General features: G+C 41.9%; 1 protein-coding gene across 6 annotated transcripts; it reads left to right on the plus strand.

The window, feature by feature from the left end:
- The first annotated feature begins 396 nt into the window (after positions 1–396).
- kpna5 (karyopherin alpha 5 (importin alpha 6)) lies at positions 397–21,921 on the plus strand. 6 transcript variants are annotated; one of them, XM_060905535.1, is made up of 14 exons: positions 397–462; positions 1,626–1,762; positions 2,271–2,372; positions 2,593–2,695; positions 2,815–2,909; positions 3,091–3,222; positions 3,637–3,725; positions 4,600–4,699; positions 13,009–13,172; positions 13,286–13,364; positions 18,849–18,974; positions 19,546–19,673; positions 19,952–20,130; positions 20,308–21,921. In XM_060905535.1, exons 2-14 carry the CDS (start codon positions 1,634–1,636, stop codon positions 20,493–20,495), a joined length of 1,614 nt encoding a protein of 537 aa, XP_060761518.1. In that variant the 5' UTR covers positions 397–462; positions 1,626–1,633; the 3' UTR covers positions 20,496–21,921. The 6 variants fall into 6 exon arrangements, with proteins under 6 accessions (XP_060761518.1, XP_060761514.1, XP_060761520.1 ...); XM_060905531.1 differs by having other exon boundaries at positions 408–514; XM_060905534.1 differs by having other exon boundaries at positions 411–514; positions 1,629–1,762.
- The last annotated feature ends 516 nt before the right edge of the window (positions 21,922–22,437 follow it).

Here is a 22,437-nt window from a genome sequence, read left to right on the forward strand (position 1 = left end):
TCGCTGTGGCGAGTAGCAAAGCTTCAGAAAACATCAGTAATAACACAATAATAAAACATCAATAATAACATAATAAAACATCAATAATAACATAATAATAAAGCATCACTAATAAAAGTACATTAATTCTACAGTTTTGTCACCGTGGTATCTCTCTCATGAGGGCTCTACATCTAAATCCTGATTTCTGTAAAGCTTCTTTGTGACAATGTTCACTAATAAATGTGCGATATAACTAAACTGAACTGAACTGAATAATAAAACATCAGCAATAACTCGAAAAGAACACATCAGTAAATCTGTATGAGTTCTGCAGAGTTCGGGTGTCCAAACCGAACCGGAATACGGGCGCGGTATGAAGCAGGAAGTGAGGTCGGAAGTAGTACAGGAAGTGAGGTCAAGGAGACGTCAGTATCTTTTGGCCGCCATATTGTTCTCATCAGTGGGAGTGATAGTGGAAGGGTGAGAGAAGGAAATTAAAAAACACGCAAAGCTCATTTCTGAGAGTTAATGGGTGAGAATTGCTCACAGGTTTTTAACTGCTTACAATTCTGGAATTTAATTCACTGTAAATGTGAATAAACTGGATTATTACAAATATCCGTTTGTGGTGGCGTCGCTAACACGGCTAGTTCATTAGCGGCTGGTTGTGTGTGCTGGAGAGAAAGCGGATCGGGTTTAATTTCACAGAAAACTTTATTCAGTGTGTTTCTACCTGCCATCATTAGCTGCAAGCATTTAACATCTAGGCCTTTGGTGCAACTGTTCTTTGTGCTCAAAAGTAGCAGCGAGTGTGCACACTATAAGTATAAAGTATATAAGTAAAGCTAAGTATACCGGGTTTTTTAACAGGGTTAATTCTCCGTCGTGAGTCTCGTGTGTGATATAATGTGCGTGTTGTTAGAATGTAATGTTATCGTTACTGCATTAGCTGGCTGTGAGATCCGGCTGCAACTGAAACGACTCACATTTAATTTGTAATGAGTCAGTCAGTAGAATGAATATCACTGGGAACTCGGGTATTTCCCTGCGGGGTTAGTGGCTTGAGGTACTGAACACTGAAATGACGCTGAGGTCTTGGATCTGTCCACAGGAAGTCTGTACACATGGTGTGTGTGTGTAGTGCTGAAGTTAAAGGTGCATCAGAACTGAAACATCTGCAGTGGGTTTTGTTCTGAAACACTGCCGCTGCTCACACATGAAGCTTGCAGAACAAAGATGAAATAAAAAATATATATGGTCTTAAACTGTGATGTATATAAAACCATAAAGCTCAGGTTTGCAGATTAAGCAACGCTTAACAGAGGCGAGCTTTTGGACCCATAGAGCTTCACTTCTGTATTTTTAAATGCTGCTGTAGTACACAGAACCCGTGAAAATTTAACTCGACTACGTAAACAAGATTTTCATTCCTAAACACTGTGACCAAACTTTGATGTGCTGCTACAGACTGAGTTTATTGAATTTATTAATAGAATAAAATCATAGTCAGATTTTTCCGCTTACATAAAACGACTCTAGGAGCTCATGGTGCAGTTTTCACACTTGTGCCTCATGTCTGTGTAATCATGTCAGTTGATCTGTCTGAAAGTACAAAATTGATGCTGTTTCCTGTTTGATGTCAGAAGGCGCGATGGCGAGTCCAGGAAAAGAGAATTATCGGATGAAGAGCTACAAGAACAAAGCGTTGAACCCACAGGAGATGCGACGACGCAGAGAGGAGGAGGGCATTCAACTCCGCAAACAGAAGAGAGAAGAGCAGGTGGATTGTCAATATCACACACAATAAACACTGACATTAAATATTAGTAATAATGACTAAACATTGTGCTGCTGATTTTGATTGTACACCACCCCTCCTCCTCTTGGCTATCTGAGGGCTGTTTGATGCTGTGCTGCTTCTGAGAGCCACCTGAATGTTTTTAATCAAGTGGGAGGGGCTTAGTTAACAATGGGGAGGGGTAATAAACAGGAAGTAGTTATAGACAAGCCCCTCCTATTTACTTTTATACACAATTCACTGTACAGTGTTCAGTATCATACAGGCTGAGATTCTGACACATTACAGTCATCACCATGACAACAGGTGATGCACTGATAAAGAAATTACTCAAATGAAACATTTATTTCATTTTCTGTGCATTTTGTGTATCAGACAGCCTGATTAAATTGTAAGTAAAATGGATATATATATATATAGACGATCCTGTGATGACTGAGGCATGTTTTTCACACTCAGCTGTGGGTGAATTTTCCTTTCCTGTGTGTAGTTGTTTAAGAGGAGGAATGTGTGTGCACCGTCGTGTGACGAGTCCATGCTTGAGTGTCCCATCCAGGATCCAGATGTCAGCTCCACTGTGCCCATGTCCTCAGTGAGTCGCCTTTAGCTCCTGTTCCAGAAATCTCATGCTACTCCTGCAGTGCACTCATGGGCTTTGTCCCAAACCACACACCACTGACTCCAACAGCAGCCATGATGTAAAGTTAGTGAGAGCACATGAGCAGTGAAGTGTGTGAAGGTGTCTCCTTGGTGCTGTTTAATGACTGCAGATGTAATCACAGGTGTGTCAGTGGTTGTGTTTTTGTCTCCAGCAGGATGCAGTTATAACTCCAGACATGGTGCAGATGATCTTTTCTGAAGATGCAGACCAGCAGCTCCTCGCCACGCAGAAATTCAGGAAATTACTCTCCAAAGGTACAAAAACCTTTAATCCCTTAATTATCTTTAACCTCCAACCATTTGCTGTTTGTATCCTGATTAATGTCTGGAGTGTGTTCGTTCATTTAAATAAACTCATTTCTGCTACTGTGCAGAGCCAAACCCGCCCATTGATGAGGTCATCGCCACACCCGGGGTCGTGGGTAGGTTTGTAGAGTTTCTGAAGAGGAGCGATAACTGCACCCTGCAGGTGAGAAATATCAACACTGCATACGGACATGCAGATAAATCCTTTATAAATTTAGATTGCTCAGCATGAGGGTTAGCGTTGGTATTATGGTGCTAAAGCTATTTGGTTGCTCAGTATGTATGTTCATGAGTTTAAGGTTAGTAAATTGTTGATTTTATTTGTGTTTTTTCTCTTGGTGTAGTTTGAAGCAGCCTGGGCTCTGACCAACATCGCTTCCGGAACATTCTTGCACACTAAAGTGGTGATCGAAACAGGAGCTGTTCCTATTTTCATTGAGCTGCTCACCTCTGAGTATGAAGATGTTCAGGAGCAGGTGAGCATTAGCCTTAGCAAGGTCAGCTGTAACCACTTTAATGAGCTAGGTGTAGCAGATTAGCTAGACTAACATCAGCTAGTTTAGGAATAGCTAAAGGGGTGTGTAGTCTACTCATGACTACTTTTAATAGAACTTTGTTTAATGCTGGTTAGGAGTGAGTATTGGTGGCTGTTTAAGTTCTGGATAGTTTAAGTGCTAGTTGATCATTTGATGGTTGAAGAGTGGTAGATGAGTTAAAGATATGTAAAGGTAATCATTAATGGTAGTTCAGTAGCCTGTTTAGCAGTAGTTAGTTTAATAAGCATTAAATTAACCTGGTTTAACTAAAATGAAACAGAAATTAATTATTGTGTGAGTAACAGTTTAAAGTTAGAGGTCATGTTTGTTACTAGTGACTGTGTGTGTGTGTAGGCTGTATGGGCACTCGGAAACATTGCAGGAGATAACGCAGAGTGTAGAGACTTTGTCCTGAACTGTGGCATACTCCCTTCACTACAGCAGTGAGTGTAATTAACACATCGTCACTCTAACACCTTGTCATTGTTACTCTTTATCACTATATCATACAGGATATAATGCTGTTAAACAGAATTGACTACATGATTCAGGCCAATTTATATTTCTGCGTGGAATCTATGCCTGAGAGTAAGGTGTAGCTGCGCACCCTACACCATAGCCTGGCGCACCTCTCCGGAAATGTAACAACACGTTGCAGCGATGCAGACCACAGCAGCTGTGATTGGTCGGTCCACTTGGTAGTGTCACATGTCCAGCTACAACTTTTTCTCCAGGAAACTCAGAAGTCTCCTATCGTGAAATTGAGTTAATGTAAATGTATAAAGTATGAGTCTCTGTAGCGGCTGTAGATCGTTATAACGCCCAGTTTAATCCTGCACCTCATCACGTGGGTTTAAACACTGTGGTGTTATTTTCGTGCCTCGTTCCTGAGAGCTCAGCGGGACTTTCGCTTCGAGCCGCTCATCCTGCTGAATAAATGAGTTAAAACACTTTGTCAGAATTCACTTGATTTATAGTTAATTATGCAAGGTTTCTTTTTCCCCAGCAGATTGTTTCAAATCAACTTTTTGTCCATGTTGTTTTCTGTTTCCAGAAACAAGTTCTGTTTGTTTCCTACACGGAAACACGGCGCTCACATTTCCCTCTTCTTCTGTGTCTAAAATCAGTAAATTCTGGTGTGTTGCAGTAAATTCTTGGTGTGCTGGTGTGGTGTGCACCTTACGTGCAAGTTTATACAAGTATAAACGTTTCACCTTGCACAAGCTTTGATGCTGTACCGACAGCATCGGTTTTATGCAGAAGTATAAACTGGCCTTTACTTTACTTATCTGGCTGTGTGTATGTCTGTTTCTGTAGGTTACTTGCGAAATCTAACCGTCTCACCACCACGCGCAATGCTGTGTGGGCTTTATCCAACCTGTGCAGAGGTAAAAACCCTCCGCCAGACTTCAGCAAGGTACACACACTCCCTGTTTGTTCTGTGATGTGTGGTGATTTTATTTTTTTAAGCATATGCTTATATTATATTTTTATATCATTATTTTTAAGGCTGAACGGTTAATCGGCTTTATTTTGAAATCACAATTTGAAAGAGCAAGAGCTGTGTATTAGCTAATAGCATTATTATTGAGCATCTTCATGAGTTTTAAAACGGGAAATTATGGCCAATACAAGAAGCACGTGAACTGTCTCGAGATGACTCATCAGAAGCTGGCAGTCACCACATGTGCATGAAGATGAGTGCTTCATGTAAAAGAGTGAGTGAGAGTGAAGTTTAAGAGGACAGACTGGTCCCCAAAAGAAACAGCACCTCGGAAGTGTCAGTGTTTATTGGTTTCCAAAATGGGTACTATGCAAATATGTTGAGAACTGGCACTCACTTAGCGAGGCAACATTGCAAATCTGTTGGTACTTTTCCACTGCCTGGTACCAGCTCGACTCTACTCACCTCTTTTGGTTTTCCATCTGGCCAGAGTTGTGGATAGTACCTGGTAACCGGCGGTCTGCTGGTATCGCCTCCATCGAAGTTCTGAGTGAGCTGTAAACACTGTGTGGATTCCTGATTGGTCAGAGAGAATCGTACCACTGCATCATCATTGTGCGAGATGGGACATCCTGAACAAACCTGTTTTATTTATTTATTTATTTATTATACTGCACTGATTACATGTGTGTTTTCATTGCTCACGTGTGTTTTTGTGCGCACGTGAAATGGTGTTATGTCACGCTGAAGTTGCTACAATTAATCAGGTTTCCAATGTGTTCTGTGAAACAAACAAACGTAAAAAGACATAAAAAAAAAGCTGCATCCAAACTGTCAGGACGTCATGGTAACAGTATAAAAAGTGCCATCAGTTTTCAAGCAGCAAAAAAAGCTGCATTATGTTTGTTAAAACGGTGTAACAGTTAAAGCACAGGACGTTCACTCGGAGATTCCGGGTCCATGTCCCTCGCTCAGCATATTTTATTTGGGGAAAGTTTTGCTGCAGGTGCTCATTTATAATTATCCACCCTGTACTGCAATTTCACGTAACCCTAAAACACTGCATTAAATGAGTGAAAACGGTGACTTCCTGCTTCTGTCTGTGGGTGACAGGTGGAGAAAGAAGGGTTTATAAACAGGCTAATTTAACAAACATCTGACTGAGGTTATTTCTATAGCCTCGTTATTCTTTCATTCATGAATTCATTAAGGAGTAGACTAAGGCCGAATCCCATTTCACCCCTTGGACCAACCCCTTGGCCCTTCCCCTCCATTTTGCGCGTTCACGTGAAGGGGTAGGGGTATCCCAATCCCAGTTAACGCGGAGGGGTAGGGGAAGGGGGAGGGCTTCTGTACCCCTCCAAACGGAGATTTTCCTGGAGCTGACTCCGAACGAAGGGGTTTGAGTGATTTCCCACAATGCCATGCGGATTTCAGCGAGATTTCATGCGGATTTCAGAAAGATGGCGGTTCCCGCGGCGAAAGATTGTCATAAATGTATTTTCTCCATTATTTACGTGTTTTAAGTTGTTATCCAGAGGAAACACGCCGCTTGATTCGCTTTCGAGCTGAGAATGAGCAGCGATTTCTGAAATCCAAGCTGCTGCTAAAAAGCTTTGGGAGTGAGTATTGTTTTCGGTTGCTTTACTGCGTTAGTTTTGTTCTGTTATTCTCGCTTTTATTGTTTACATGAGTGTTCTGACACCTCATTCTGTCGGATGTGGTGCACGAAGCGCCAAAGATATCCCATTCAGTGGTGTTAGTTAACAAATCACACCCTGCCAGCAGAGATTTCTGCCTCTGACTGTAGCGGCTGGTCGCAGCCAATGACGCATTTGGTTGCGTTTTGCTAACGTAAACGCTGACGGAGGTACGCGATGACGTATGCGATCGTTGAAGGGCTATCCCAATACGTAAGGGTTGAATTTCAAGCCCTATCCCTTGTAGCTCAGTTTCAAGGGGAAGGGCCAAGGGGAAGGCGGAGGGGAAGGGGGAGGGGTAGGGGTAGAAATTAGAATTGGGATTGGGCCTAAATGGGCTACATCCACAATAACGTTAGTTTTAAAACAGCATTTTAAAATGAAAACGATCTCCGTCCAGGCGAGTGTTTTGGTGCCATATCAGAAATGATTTCTGTCCATATTAACATGCCTGAAAACGCATATCACATGACCCTGCACACAGGCCGGGCAGGCGCGTGCCTGTATGAACAGCTGATGCTGTTTGTTTTCTTCCAGGAAAGGGCCACGCAGTGATCATCGCAGTGTCTGGCTGCAGCTCGCCCCGTGTAACGTCAGGTCTGCTGAACTTATGTTACAAGTGGGCAAGTCTCTTACAGGGATGTGATTTTTCCGCAAATTCGCGGAATTCCGCTTTTTTCACCTCAAAATTTGAAAAAAAAATTTTTTTTTCCGATTTTTCATTCAAATATCCGCATTCATATCCTATTCGTTCCGACTTTCAGTAATTCTGTCATTGAGATGAAACGAGGTACGTGATTGGCTCATCGCTCTGTAACAACCAATGAACGCGCTTGTTAGATAGCTGTACGTAAGCTCGCTTCAAACAGAGTTGAAAGATGGCAGCCTCCGTGATCGAGCGTAAAGATGCAAATCGAGTTAAAGAAATCGACAGAATAGTGAAAAACAAGCTCCGCTGGGAATGGTTGGAGAAGGAGGTTGCTACAGACGTTGGACATAATACCATGAGACATTTGTTCAGGTCGGGGCGGATCGTCTCTCGCTCAGGGGGAGAGAGAGATGGCGTGCTTGCTGGAGGCCCCTCTACGCATCAGCGTGTTATCTGTGAGTGTGTGGCGTTTGGTCACGAACAAACTCAGCTTTTTATGTGTGCGTTTTGTCCAACGTGGCAGAGCCGAGTGTGTTTGACAGGACACGGTTGTCTGGGTCGAGCTAGTGGGCTTTGTGTGTGTGTGTGTTTAGGGAGGCGAGAGGTTGGCTGACGGTCACCCGGAATGAGTTCACGTACCGGCGCGCTGGGCGGAGAGGAGAGGAAAGAGAGGAGGAGATGCCGTTCGTCATTTAGTCCGCGGAAATATTTCCACTTTGGGTGTAAAATGACTGGAACATTTGCTCAGGGACACCAGAGTTAGCTCCTGAGTTAGCATGGCTTGCTAGTAGCAGTGAAGTTCTGTTACTTTACACTCAGGCTTGTTGCTACTTAGCCATGTAGCTAGCAAGAGCTTTAACGCACCGCTTAAACACAAGTCTGTCAAGGCCATTTTATTTATAATTTAATCGCATTTTGGAGCATGTATAGCTTCTTCTGCCTACATAGGAAGTCAAAATATGTGCTGTAGCCGCCTGCTCTGGCTAACAGGCTGAGTGAAAGTGAGCGCTGCGCAGCTGGAAACGCCCCCTGTCCTGTTGCTCCACCGCGCTGATGAAGAGGAAATCTGTTGCGCTGAAGACCAAACCGCTCCATAAGGCATGTAGAGTGCACTAGAGAGACGACAGGGGCCCCCTGTGTAGGGCACTTGTATAGGAAGGAGGAAGTGATTTGGGATTGAGCCTTCAGTGTGTGTATATGGAGGCTACTATATAAAGTTAGTTTCGTTTTAGAGAAGTGTCAACATCATCTTGACCAGTGTTATCAGCCAGGTTATTCAATTTATTTATTTATTATTTTTTAAATTATTTTTTAAAAAAGTATGATGAATGAATGAAGGAATGAAATGAACTTAATTTAATTTACAACCAATGTAGATACATTACATTATTTACACATTACCGTGATATCTAAGGCATAATTAACAAAATTTACAACAATAAAAAAAAATAAGGGCAGCACGGTGGTGTAGCAGTCAGCACTGTCGCCTCACAGCAAGAAGGTTCTGGGTTCGAGCCCCGTGGCCGGCGAGGGCCTTTCTTTTGCGGAGTTTGCATGTTCTCCCCGTGTCCGCGTGGGTTTCCTCCGGGTGCTCCGGTTTCCCCCACAGTCCAAAGACATGCAGGTTAGGTTAACTGGTGACTCTAAATTGAGCGTAGGTGTGAATGTGAGTGTGAATGGTTGTCTGTGTCTATGTGTCAGCCCTGTGATGACCTGGCGACTTGTCCAGGGTGTACCCCGCCTTTCAGAAATATGAGTAGAGATATTGGCTTCTTCACAGACTTCTGATTGGATTGAATGGATTCAGCAAACACATTTTTTGTGAATGTTGTTTAGTGAAAAAGTGATTTTTATTCTTGCATATGAAAATCCTCAAGTGAGTGAACACTGTACAGTTCTGTATATGAGTCAATTTCACAGAAAACTTTTTTTTTTTTTTTTTTGTCCGGACGTGTTTTGTTTACATTTTGAGATTTCTAAAACCTTTTTATTGTCTCATATGATAAAACATTATCAGTTCTACCTTGCATTTCAAAATTTGACTACTTTGGTTCATTGACTACTTTGTCCCCCCACCAGGGGACTGCCCTGGACCAGCTGGGGGCCTGTGGCCCCCAGACCCCCGGCTAAAATTTTCAGATAATTTCACCAGCCCCAAATCACATCCCTGCTCTTAGCTAGATTCAGGATGGGAAATATTGTGAATAATTATGGACAAAGTTCGGTATTTATCATTTAGACAATATTATTTTTAATTTATTTATGTGATCATCATGAGCATCTTTTATTCCTGGAATTCTTTGTACAAACTGGGATGTACGTGCATGTAATGTTTCATCAGGCTAGATGAATCGTCTCCTCCCCATACACCTGACCTGAGGCACCGTTTGCACACCGGCGTAGAAGGAGACTCCACCTTTCCATGATCACTTGCACTGAAAGCAAAATGTCTCCATCTCTCACCCACAGAGCCTTGTTTCTCAACAAGTTTCAGCAATCTAATGTCACTAGTTCATTCAGCAGTCACTGAATCCATAGTGTCTTCCCAAACTTGGCTAAATACTGTAACTGGAAGCGGTGTAGCAGGACACTGGTCAGAGGGAGAGCTCTTCCACTGTTAACATTAGCTTTATGTCACGCCCACGAGCTGCCGGCTTAGTCCTAAAGGGTTAGCAAACTCTTAAAGGTGCATTTCAGAGTATTGTGAAAAAACCAGCGAAATGCGGTAACGTTACTTACTGAAATTTGTGAAATGATGGTACAGACATGCATGCAAGTATTAGCATTAATAATAATAAAGATGTTTCCATATGTGTCGCCTTGAAGATGATGTCACTGCAGTTTTATGCGGCTGATGCCAAAGGCGAGTCGATTCAAGCTGGTACCATGCAGTAGGAAAAGGCCATTTATCAGCATTAAAAACATCATAGACCAAGTGCCATGCCATATGATAATGGCTCCAAGAGATAACAGGTGCTAGAAGTACATTACTGAAGACATGGTACCAATTTACACAATGTCCAGTGGAGGTTTCCTTTTATACCAAAGGCCAGTTGGCAACGGCCACTTTACATCCAGCCTGTTGTGTTCGTACCCTCCTCATGACTGCTTGACAAAAATAAATAAGATAAATATAAATCTGTAAACAGGAGAGTTTGCTTGGCATGGTTGAGAGAGGGAAGGGCTGTCCGTGGGGGATTGTGGACGCGCTTGAACTAGGCTTCTTCTAATAATTATAAAACATTAAAAAGTTAATATTTCTCAATACAAAAAAATTGCCAGAAATGTAAATACACATATTAATAAGTAATGAATGAATGATTGTCTTGTTTATGCTACACTTGAGCCAGGGACAAGGCAGGGACACTGAAGGCTGAAGTATACTTCCGTGGACGTGGTCTGTCTGTGACACACATTTCATCATCGCAGAACTCCAGATTTTGTGTCTGTGTGGACTTCAGGGATGTGATTTTTTTTTTTTCCGCGAATTCGCGGAATTCCACTTTTTTCACCTCAAAATTTGAAAAAAAAATTTTTTCCGATTTTTCGCTCAAAAATCCGTATTCACATCCTATTCGTTCCGACTTTCAGTAATTCTGTCATTGAGATGAAACGAGGTACGTGATTGGCCCATCGCTCTGTAACAACCAATGAACGCGCTTGTTAGATAGCTGTACGTAAGCTCGCTTCAAACAAAGAGTTGAAAGATGGCAGCCTCCGTGATCGAGCGTAAAGATGCACCTGATCATCACTTTGGTGTGTGTGTTTTTAAAGTAAATAAACATGGGGAAGAAGAAAAAAAACAACCCAGCTCATTTCTTTCCCCATAATAAACCTGTGAGTGGTGATGGTGTCACTGCACGTGCGACAGTTGGGTATGTTTTCGCGGGGTGACGAAGGTTGTCGTGGCAACGTGGCCTCACGCCATCTGTTGCTTCCTGGATGCGCATGCGCACGCTATGAAAGCTGTGGTGAAAAGGTTAGCATCGGAGGCTAAACCTTCTGAGGAGAAAAGAAGGGGCGGGTTTTATTTCAGTTTGTTTTAGTTACGTCCGAAGAAACAGCAGTTTAAATCACGGCTCTAGTTTACAAATCAAAATGCTTACTCAGTGAAAACAAAACAAAAGCTAGAGAGAGGGGGAGTGGTGTAGAGCGAGGGGGAGCGGTGTAGAGAGAGGGGGAGCGGTGTAGAGAGAGGGGGAGCGGTGTAGAGCGAGGGGGAGTGGTGTAGAGCGAGGGGGAGTGGTGTAGAGAGAGGGGGAGCGGTGTAGAGAGAGGGGGAGGGGTGTAGAGAGAGGGGGAGTTTAACCCGGGAAAGTGAGTCTGTGAGGCGGCAGTGATGCTTGACCCCTCCCCCCTCCCGCCTCCTCTCACTTTACCTCAGAGTCTCTGCCAACTTCATCACAGATTATTTCACCTTTTTCACTCCAAGTTAGTTTTAATTTTCGCTCAAAACTTTTCCCACAGCGTGGATGTAAGGTAATTATACACAATTTTGATTTGTTTATTCAATATTAAAATGTTGGTGCAAATAATACATACTTGCCAACTTTTCAAAATTCTCATGAGGGAGAAAAGTGCATGAAAGACATTTTCAGTTGGCCGAGGGTCTGATGCGCGGTTGAAATGATAAAAACAGTGGATCCCAATTAATTGCAAACACATTTTTTGTGAATGTTGTTTAGTGAAAAAGTGATTTTTATTCTTGCATATGAAAATCCTCAAGTGAGTGAACACTGTACAGTTCTGTATATGAGTCAATTTCACAGAAAACGTATTTTTTTTGTCCGGACGTGTTTTGTTTACATTTTGAGATTTCTAAAACCTTTTTATGGTCTCATATGATAAAACATTATCAGTTCTACCTTGCATTTCAAAATTTGACTACTTTGGTTCATAAATGTGTATTTTGTAGCAAATTTTAGGGTCGAAAATGAGCAAAAATGGCTGTTCCACTGAAAAGAGACTTTTTTTCAGACATGATTCTTAATGTTAGACAAAGGTGGAATTGAAACTTGGAATTGAGAGGGGTTAGAATTGAAAGTATAAATTTTGTTTTTCCTTATACAATTTTCTATTTATTATAATGCAGATGATTTTCATTTAGAATGACATTTTTAGGTTTCGTGTTTTGGCTTTTTGTCAGTTAAGAATCATTGAATTTACTATAGGGGCTCAGAGTTGCATGTTGACCATTAAATTGGCTTGAATTTGTTAATCATGACAAGTTTTTTCTTGTGTGTTTGCTTGCCATTTTAGTACAATTTTTAAGTCAGAAAACCCCAGAACCCAGGAGCTTGGGGGGCTTCGCCCCCCCTTGTCCCCCCACCAGGGCGCTGCCCTGGACCAGCTGGGGGCCTATGGCCCCCAGACCCCCGGCTAAAATTTTCAGATAATTTCACCAGCCCCAAATCACATCCCTGGGACTTGTGCGTGTTGACTGTGTGAAACTGCGCGTGCAGTAATACAGTATTGCGATAAAGTTGGAGTGTGTGTGTTCAACTTGTGCGCTGAGACGCATCTGCAGCAGCAGAAAATCAAGTATACTTTGGAGGCACCCATGCACACGTCCTTGTCTGCGTTACATGAAGCTGCATCTGCAGAAGTATACTTCGGCCTGAATCATGGTTGAGCCTGACCTCTGACCCCAGTGTCCTCATAAGCTGGGATATTTGATGAAAAGAATTTACTGTAATTTAAAGAAAGCTATGGTGAGAGAATGCTTATCACCAAAACTAAAGCATAATTAAACATACTGCAGTTCAAAATATATAACAAAATGTAGCAACAGTTTCCTCAACAAATAAAAACAAGGCAGAAATATCAGAATTTGTAAATTGGTATGAAGTAAAACTTTATGTATTAAAAAGGTGTAGAAGTGTGCGTGCGTTTGTGTGTGTATGGTTGAATCAGAGTGTGTTGTTTTTTCTCAGGTGTCTCCTTGTCTCAGTGTTCTCTCCAGACTGCTGTTTAGCAGTGATCCAGATGTTTTAGCAGATGCATGCTGGGCGCTTTCCTACCTGTCTGATGGTCCAAATGAGAAAATCCAGGCCGTGATTGACTCAGGAGTGTGTCGCAGATTAGTGGAGCTGCTCATGTAACACACACACACACACACACACACACACACACACACACACACACACCCCATTGTGTTGAGTGTAACTTGGTACCCCAGCTCTGAATCGTGGTTGTTTTTGGGTTCTGCAGGCACGGTGATTATAAAGTGGTGTCTCCTGCGCTGCGGGCCGTGGGAAACATCGTGACTGGAGACGATATTCAGACTCAGGTACACAAGCAAGTGAAGTGTCTCATCTCCTCTCTGTTTCCTTCATTCTCGCATTTAACTTTTGCAGTTAGTGAATATCACTCCAGTTAATGATCAGTGTAAGTATTTTAGACTCATTAACCCTCTAAACTCCAACAGAATTCTAAAAACACTGCAGCACAACACTGAGAACACAGTCCTCTGTTTTTTTATGATCCTGTAAAGTTATATTTAGATAATAAGAAAAGTGTTAATTACAAGTTTTTGTTTGAAAGAGCATGAATTGTATTTTAATATATGTATTAATAACATTGTAAAGTTATGTATTTTAATATTTATCATACACCCTAAACCTCCTTTCCATAGCTAGGTCCAGTTTGGACTTCAGTTTTGAGCAATACTTTAGACCTATTTTTTACATTTTATATCTTCTTAATGGTTTTAAGCAGAATTTATTATATTTTGTAAATAATTAAATATTGATTTATCAAACATTTACTAAACCACACATAGATGAGCAGAATTCAGCTGAGAAGCTAATGATTTAGCCAACAAGATAAATCAAAATATAAGGTTTTGCTCAGTCTCTTGTACACACAGAGCAACTAAACATGACATTTAATTATTTTTATGATACATGTAATGTTATTTATGTCAACCTGATCAAGGGTGACTTTCCCAAAAGCCTCTTAACGCTCAGAGCATCTTAACTAGGAGAGAGAGAGAGAGAGAGAGAGCATTCATTGTGCTGCCTGCTCTACCGTTTAATAATCATCTTTGTGCTGCAATGCTTTTGGGGAAATTCAGGCCAGTTCAGTGAGCAGCTATGCTGGTGATTGACAGCTAGGAACTGCCAGAAAGTTAGCAAGTCGGAAAAAACAGGAGGATGCTAATATTATTCTGTCGTTTTTTGGGGGGGGGGGGTTATTCCCCACTGGCCGAAAGGTCCGAAGGGGGATTATGCCGTGGCGACGTCCGTCTGTCCATCTGTCCCAGGAAGGGTGCTCACCTTCTGAAATAAACTCGTAATTTTTGGAGGAATTTCACAAAACTTGGTAGGATTCTTTGTTATACGTCAGTAATATGCAGCATATTACGTTTTTGTTAAATTGGGTCATGTTTTACCAGAGTTACAGCCCTTGATTAACAAAATTATACTTTGAACATTTCATGAGTGTGTGTTTTCCTTCTGACATCAACTCCTCTCACAATTTTTGGACGAATTTCTCGAAGCTTGGCAAAAGGCCTTGTTATATGACAGTAATACGCATATTGCGATTTAATTTCGTTTGTGAAACTTTTTCCAGAGTTTTAACCCTTGATTACATAACTTGTACTTTGACAATTTCATGAGGGTGTACGTTCTTCTGAAATCAACTCCTCTCACAATTTGTGGAGGAATTTCACCTAACTTGGCAGAAGACTTTGGTATATGACAATTATACGCATATTGAAATTTTGTTTAATTTGGGCAAATTTTACCAGAGTTGGAGTAGTTGCCAGCAGGGGATACTGTGCTCTGAGAACACTCTTGGGTTGGGTTGTTTTTTTGGTTGTTTCTTACATCATGATGATCACTGTCAAATAACCTTCTGTCTCATCCAGTGAAAACAGATGGTGGTGCTGCTGATAGCTGTAACTCTCCTCAACTGGTCAGTCAGTCACAAAATATCACCAACAAAAATTTCAGAAATGTCAGTCGCAACACCACCTTTTTTCCTTTTTCAAAATAAAGGTATGCTGTTCAGGTATAAACCAGTATAGTATTATTTCATGAATGAAGGTAATACTGTACTACTTTAACACTCTCAGGTCGCTGACCCCCCACAGGGGACTTTTAGGACTGTTAGTAAACACACATCTAAAGCTCTGCAAGTTTTTGTGCTAGAAACATTTAAGTAACACCACTAGAAACCTTGAATCTTCTAGTTTTCAAATATATATATATATATATAAAATCTTTAAAACAAACTTTAGCACTTTGTAAAGAGAATAAAAACAAATCTTACGAATTTCAGTACTTCGGCCAGCTGCAGCCTCTTAACAACACACCCATCAGCTATTCGCATGTTAAGCACATGGAACATCAGTGTTGTCATTCACTCATTGTGTAGCAAGGGGAGGTGAGAACACACCCCATTTCACCGGTATAAACAAGTGCACATGTTCACTTGTTTCCATACCAACTGAGGCTACGTTTACATTAGACCGTATCTGTCTCGTTTTCTTCGCGGATGCACTGTCCGTTTACATTAAACCGCCTGGAAACGGGAATCCGCCAGCGTCCACGTATTCAATCCAGATCGTATCAGCTCCGGTGCTGTGTAAACATTGAGAATACGCAGATACGCTGTGCTGAGCTCTAGCTGGCGTCTCATTGGACAACGTCACTGTGACATCCACCTTCCTGATTCGCTGGCGTTGGTCATGTGACGCGACTGCTGAAAAACGGCGCGGACTTCCGCCTTGTATCACCTTACATTAAAGAGTATAAAAGTATGAAAATACTGCAAATACTGATGCAAATACTGCCCATTGTGTAGTTATGATGGTCTTTAGGCTTGCCATCCTTCCACTTGCAAGTGGTAAGTGATCTGCGCTGGGATCACACACACAGCAGCTCAGTCCCGAATCACTGCTCGTGCTCTTCACTCGCGCGCTCTGTGAGCTGCGCAGGGCCGGAGTGCGCACCCTCCAGAGGGCACTCGCTGTTCAGGGCGGAGTGATTTGGAGCGCAGGATGCCTGCGGAGCCGAGCGTATCCGTGTATTGGCGTTGCTATGTGCACGCAAATCGTGTATTGGTGTTGCTGTGTGCACACTAATCGTTTTAAAAACGTTAATCTGATGATCCGCTGATACGGTCTAATGTAAACATGGGCTGAGAAACTTTGAGGCCCCAAAGGCTCCTCTGAAGAAAGTTGGCAAGGCTCACAAGCCAGTTTGTGGGATTGAGCTGAACACAAATGGGAATAGGGCCGGTGCTGGTTGCAGATCCCATGTGTACTGCAGGTTGCAGGAAAGGAAAACAAAAACCCTGTGGAAGTGCAAAATTTGTGATGTTTTCCTTTGCCTTCAACCTGACAGGAACTGTTATGATGCTTGGCATCCAGATGAGGACTGCGATGAGGACTGACAGCAGAGAGCCACAATCCAGGGATGATCATTAGCTATTGAACATTTTATTGAGTATCTTACAGTTGAAGAGGGCATATTTATTATAAGATTTAGAAGAAGCCAGAATATTTAACCTGTGACAGCTTTGGCTTTTAGGGCTTCTTTGCAGCAACTTTCCAAGCAGAGAGGTGTGGGGGTAGGGAGGGACAGGGGCCAGGGTCTTTGTCTTTGACAAATGATGGGGGGAGGGGGGACTACAGGTGAATTACACCTACCTTATCAGTATTCATTTGAAAGGGCAACTGGCTTTGGAGAAAACATAGGTAGTCTGAAGTTTCTACAATTAGTATTGAAACTACATAACATTTCTGAATGCTGTTCTTACTTTTATGTAGCCAACACCTATGTTTACAAGGTTCAGACTTCAAAAGTCTTGTGCAGATATATTTATAGTGTGGTTTTTTTTACAAGGTTTGAAGACTCTGAAAATAGTTTTTTGTAAGGTTGTGTTTGCACTTAATTTGAATAAAAACAAATTTCATTACATTCACTTTACTCTCATATTATTATTGCTGAGGGTGTCCAGAATATAACCATGTGTGTCACTTTTGCATGGATGTTTTTAGTTAGATGAAATACTTAAAAATGTTAAGGTTTATCAGACTGCCACTGAGTGTCTGACAGGCCCAGGACCTCAGATACCCCTTTTCCACCAAATCAGTTCCAGGGCTGGTTTGGGGCCAGTGCCGGTGCTGGTTCACAACTCGTTCAACTTGCGAACCAGCTTAGAACCAGTTTGCTTTTCCATAGCTCGGGGTGCTAAGGGGAGCCACGTCATTACGTCACTGTATACGTCAGTTACGTCGCTGTGTTTGCATAAACCTTGGCGCGAACATTGAAGCAACAACAACACGGAGAAGAAGAAGAAGCAGCAACAACAACAATAATGGATGACTGCTGCTTTACTGCATCCATGATATCTCGTCGCTTATCTAAAAATGGCGCCCTCTCGCGGTCTTGCTATTGTTATTGGTCTTAACAACTCTGCCCCCCCCCCCCCCCCCCCCCCCCCCCCCCCCCCGGGCTGACAAAAGCGGTTCTTTCCTCTGGCCCAGCAAAGAGCTGGTGCTACCCTGGAACCGGTTTTTCTGGCCCAGAGCCAGTTCTTTGTCAGTGGAAACAGAAAACCCGGTTCCAAACTAAGCACTGGCCCCGAACCAGCCCTGGAACTGCTTTGGTGGAAAAGGGGTAAGAGCGTTTAAATATAGCAGCTGTCTGTGGCCATTATAGTGAAGCTCAAGCAGGCTGTCAGCGACCTCTGAAGGTTACGTACCTGAATTAGATATTTTAACATTAAGTATATGGACATCTGACCATCATACCTATATCATAATCTATTATTGATATACGGTGCCCTCCACAATTATTGGCACCCCTTGTAAAGATTAGTAAAAAGGGTTAGCAGGAATCCATCTTTGGTAAAGTAGCTTTATCTAAAACACGCATACACACACTGATCAGCCATAGCATTAAACCCACTAACAAGTGAAGTGATTAACATTGATTATCTCATTACAGTGGCACCTGTCAAGGGGTGGGGTTTATTAGGCAGCAAAAGAACAGTCAGTTATTGAAGTTGTTGGGTTGGAAGCAGGAAAAATGGGTGAGTGTAAGGATCTGAGTGACTTTAACAAGAGCCAAATTGTGAGGGTGAGATGACTGGGTCTGAACATCTCCAAAATGGCACATCTTGTGGGGTGTTCCCGGTATGCAGTGGTTGGTACTTAACAAACGCGGTCCACGGAAGGAGAACCAGTGAGAGGGTCATGGGTGTCGAAGGCTCATTGATTTGCATGGGGCATGAAGGCTAGCCCATATGGTCCAATCCCACAGAAGAGCTACTGTAGCACAAACTGCTGAAAAAGTTAATGCTGATACCTTTCTGTTTTAGCCCGCATTCAGGGTTTCAGCAGTTTGTGCTACAGTAGTTCTTCTGTGGGATTGGACCATATGGGCTAGCCTTCATACCCCGTGTGTGTGTGTGAGGTGGTGTAGTGGTTAGCACAGTCGCCTCACAGCAAGAAGGTTCCGGGTTCGAACCCAGCGGCTGACGGGGGCCTTTCTATGTGGAGTTTGTATGTTCTCCCCGTGTCTGCGTGGGTTTCCTCCGGTTTCACCCACAATCCAAAGACATGCAGTTAGGTTGATGTGGGGCAGCCTGGGGCCGAGGTGACCTTGAGCGAGGTACCGAACCCCTGACTGCTCCCCAGGCGCTCTGGTGTGGCTGCCCACTGCTCTGAGTGCGTGTTCACTGCTTCAGATGGGTTAAATGCAAAGGATGAATTTCACTGTGCTTGAAGTGTGCATGTAACAAAGATTTCTTCTTCTAGGTGATCCTGAACTGTTCAGCGTTACCCTGTCTTCTTCACCTGCTCAGCAGTCCTAAAGAGTCAATAAAGAAAGAAGCATGTTGGACAGTTTCAAACATCACAGCAGGGAACCGAGCGCAGATTCAGGTAAATTCCTTGAATGAAAACTGTCTGCTGCACTGTCACAAACAACAGGCTATGGCTTTATCATATATTCATTTATTATTGTGCATTGAACTGCTGCATTGGATTATTATATGAATCTGTAGGTTTATGCATTAAATATTACTAATTAAAGTGGCCTGTGTCTGTGGTGTACATGAGGCTCAAATTCAGTATCGCAATACGTTTTACTGCCAGTTATAAACATGCTTGTTGTGGTTGGGTTACAGTGCAGACTATAATAATAACTGTAACAGAAAAACTTATCGTATTATTTATAAGGTTTTTATTTCTGTTAAAAGCCTGTTGTCAAACTTTGTTTGACTATCACGAATGGGAAGTATGGTAAGCTCCCCCCCTAAATAGTTCCTGCCACAAATGACTACTAACTCTTGAGCAGGAAGTAAAATTGGTCCTGGACTCATGTTTTCTGTACCGAAAAAAAAAGCTCTCTTTTATGTGCCATTTATAAACAGGAAATGTGAAGTTGTATTAAACACCAGCTGGATGGAGTGAATCGGAGCTGAGGTGGTGTTCGTTGTATTTCTTTATGCAGACGGTGATTGATGCCAACATTTTCCCTGTGCTGATCGAGATCTTACAGAAAGCAGAGTTCCGCACCAGGAAGGAAGCAGCATGGGCCATAACCAATGCCACCAGTGGGGGAACACCAGAACAAATCAGGTTTATCACACACCTCTGATCATCACCACACAATAATATTCATGTCAACACTGAACTCACATTTATGTTGTGTTTCCTACTGAATACACACACAATAGAGATAAACTATACACACACGGGGGGGAGGGGGGGTAACCGTTTGTCACACAGTGTGCTTAGCCAGTTATTTTTTTATTTTTCACAAATTATATCAACTTTAACTCGACCTGTTCTCGATCTGATGTATGCAAAGAGGTTGAAGTGATCTTTTAATTTTGGGGTTTGTGTGTGTGTGACAGGTACCTGGTGTCTCTAAACTGCATTAAGCCAATGTGCGACCTGCTGACAGTAATGGACTCAAAAATTGTTCAAGTTTCTCTGAATGGTCTGGAAAATATCCTCCGGCTGGGAGAGCAGGAATCCAAACAGAATGGCACAGGAATTAATCCATACTGCGCACTCATTGAGGAGGCCTATGGTATATACACACACGGGTCCAGAATAGGCCCATGTTTCAGTCCTCTCTGTAACGTGGCCTTGTTGACTTGCCTTTCCCTCACACACTCTGTGTAATCACACGTTCACTATAATCACACACCCAAGATGTTGCCATCACTTTAAGTTTATTAGATTTAATTGTTATTTTGTGCTGCAGGTTTGGATAAGATCGAGTTCCTGCAGAGCCACGAGAATCAGGAGATTTATCAGAAAGCATTTGATTTAATCGAGCATTACTTTGGTGTGGAGGAGGAGGATGCCAACATCGCCCCTCAAGTGGACCAGAGCCAGGACCAGTACATTTTCCAACAGCACCATGGACCTATGGACCGCTTCCAGCTCTAAATACCTCCATCCCGCCATCTCTTCCTCCATCTCCATCCCTGTACATACACAAAGAAGGAAATGCAGCTTCACTTCCTGTTGGAGTTCTGAGCTCAGACTTTCTAAGACTTTTTTTTTTCCAAGCCAGAAATGTCTCTATTATTATTATTATTATTTTAAGATATTAGCACTGCTGTCCCTGAAACTTTACATCCCTTCTGAAATGTGAAGCTACCTCTTTAACCCTGTACTGTTCAGCAGGATGCACTCGAGTTCTCTCTCTGAAATACAAACTGCTCGTCACCCACTCAGCTGTACAAGACACGCCCATGCTGGACACACCAGTGTTGGACACGCCCAGATTGTTGCTGTTTTGTTTTACACTAATTCCCTCTCCAAACTTCCATCCTCGTTCTTCATTTCTGAATTGTTTAATTTTTGAAAATGAATATTAAACATGTTCAGTGAGAAATGATGAGTGAGTTAGCGTCAGAAGATACATTTCAGTCAGCAGTCAGTTTTACATCACAAAGTGTGTGTGCGCGCGCACGTGTGTGCTTATAATGAGATCAGATCAAGAGACAGAACGTCACGACACTGCACTGGTATTTATGGGGCCGATGTGATTGTAGTGTTTCGTGTTTTTTTTTTTGTGAGCTACAGTATGATAAGCAACTCATCCTTTGAAAAAGCAAATGTTTTTATTCTGTTTGTTTTCTCATCTGTCACTTTGTATTTCGTCTTTGTCCACTTAAACACTTCCCACGAGTGTGCGCTCGGAGCACAAGTCACTGCTGAACACCTGGAATGTGAATGAGCTGGTTCAGAAATGGAGCCTCTCGGGTAAATCTACAGAGACATCGACTTGATTTCTCATCTAATGCACATTGAACACTGTTCAGTTGAAACAGTGTAATGGAGCAGACTTTAACATGGCTACCAAGGGAAGTGGACAAGCATCTGTTTAATAATGTAATTGGAACACAGCCTCATGTTGACGGTGTGGCATACCTGGAAAATGATAAGAATAATTAACTATGAAGTTTCTCCACAATGTAGAATACTAATGCTGGACTTCTTATGAAGCATGATATTGGAGAAATTGAGTTTTCTGTTATTTTGGTGTGGAATTAAATTTTTAATGTTTTTTTTTCTTTATAAATGTTTTTGAGTTTCTTCTTTAGCATGCGCTGTTGTTTATTAATGATATTGAATTTCATTGATCATTTGTTTGGCCAAATGGAGCCAACTCAAGCTAAAGAGATTGTTACAGAAGCACATGCAGTACAATACGATAATATTTCTCATGTTTGTACGATGATTTTCAGGTTGCTTTTTTTCCTCATTGGGGAGAGTCAGTGTCTGTACTGATGTGCAGCATAAAGGACATCAGAATGTCAAAATTGTATAAAATGATATAGAACAAATAAAATGTTCTGGTACTCCCCCCAGTGTTTTAAAAGTGCTCTCATTACCTGCTAAGTTCTGTTTACAGGACACTATCTCAGCCATTATTTAAAAATTCAGCATGTCCGGCTGCGTGAAATTCAAGTCGCTCACTATATGGTGAAAATGTTGTCTATTTTAAACCAGAGATATTTCACAGATGAGTCTCAGCAAGAAAAGTTTACTAAATAAAAAACATTTGGCATTTACTAAATGGCTAAAACATTGAAGAATCATTCATAAAGCTATTGTATTATTATTTAAAAGAAATACTAAGAATAAGATTTTGGTTTTAAAGTACAAATGAAATTCTGTTACTGGCAAGATTTCACTTTATTGATTTTAAGGTTTGTTTTTAAAAAACTAAAATCATGCTTTAACACCTGCACTTCCTGCTAGAGAGCAAAACACAAGGTGTGACTTATAGTCAGGTAAATACAGTAAATCAGTACATTTGTCAAAATAATTTAATTTTCAGACTGACTTTTTGAGAATTTCTCACACAGCTCAGTGTTAT

The sequence above is a fragment of the Neoarius graeffei genome, chromosome 23 (genome assembly GCF_027579695.1).
Source record: "Neoarius graeffei isolate fNeoGra1 chromosome 23, fNeoGra1.pri, whole genome shotgun sequence".
Taxonomy (NCBI): Eukaryota; Metazoa; Chordata; class Actinopteri; order Siluriformes; family Ariidae; genus Neoarius; species Neoarius graeffei.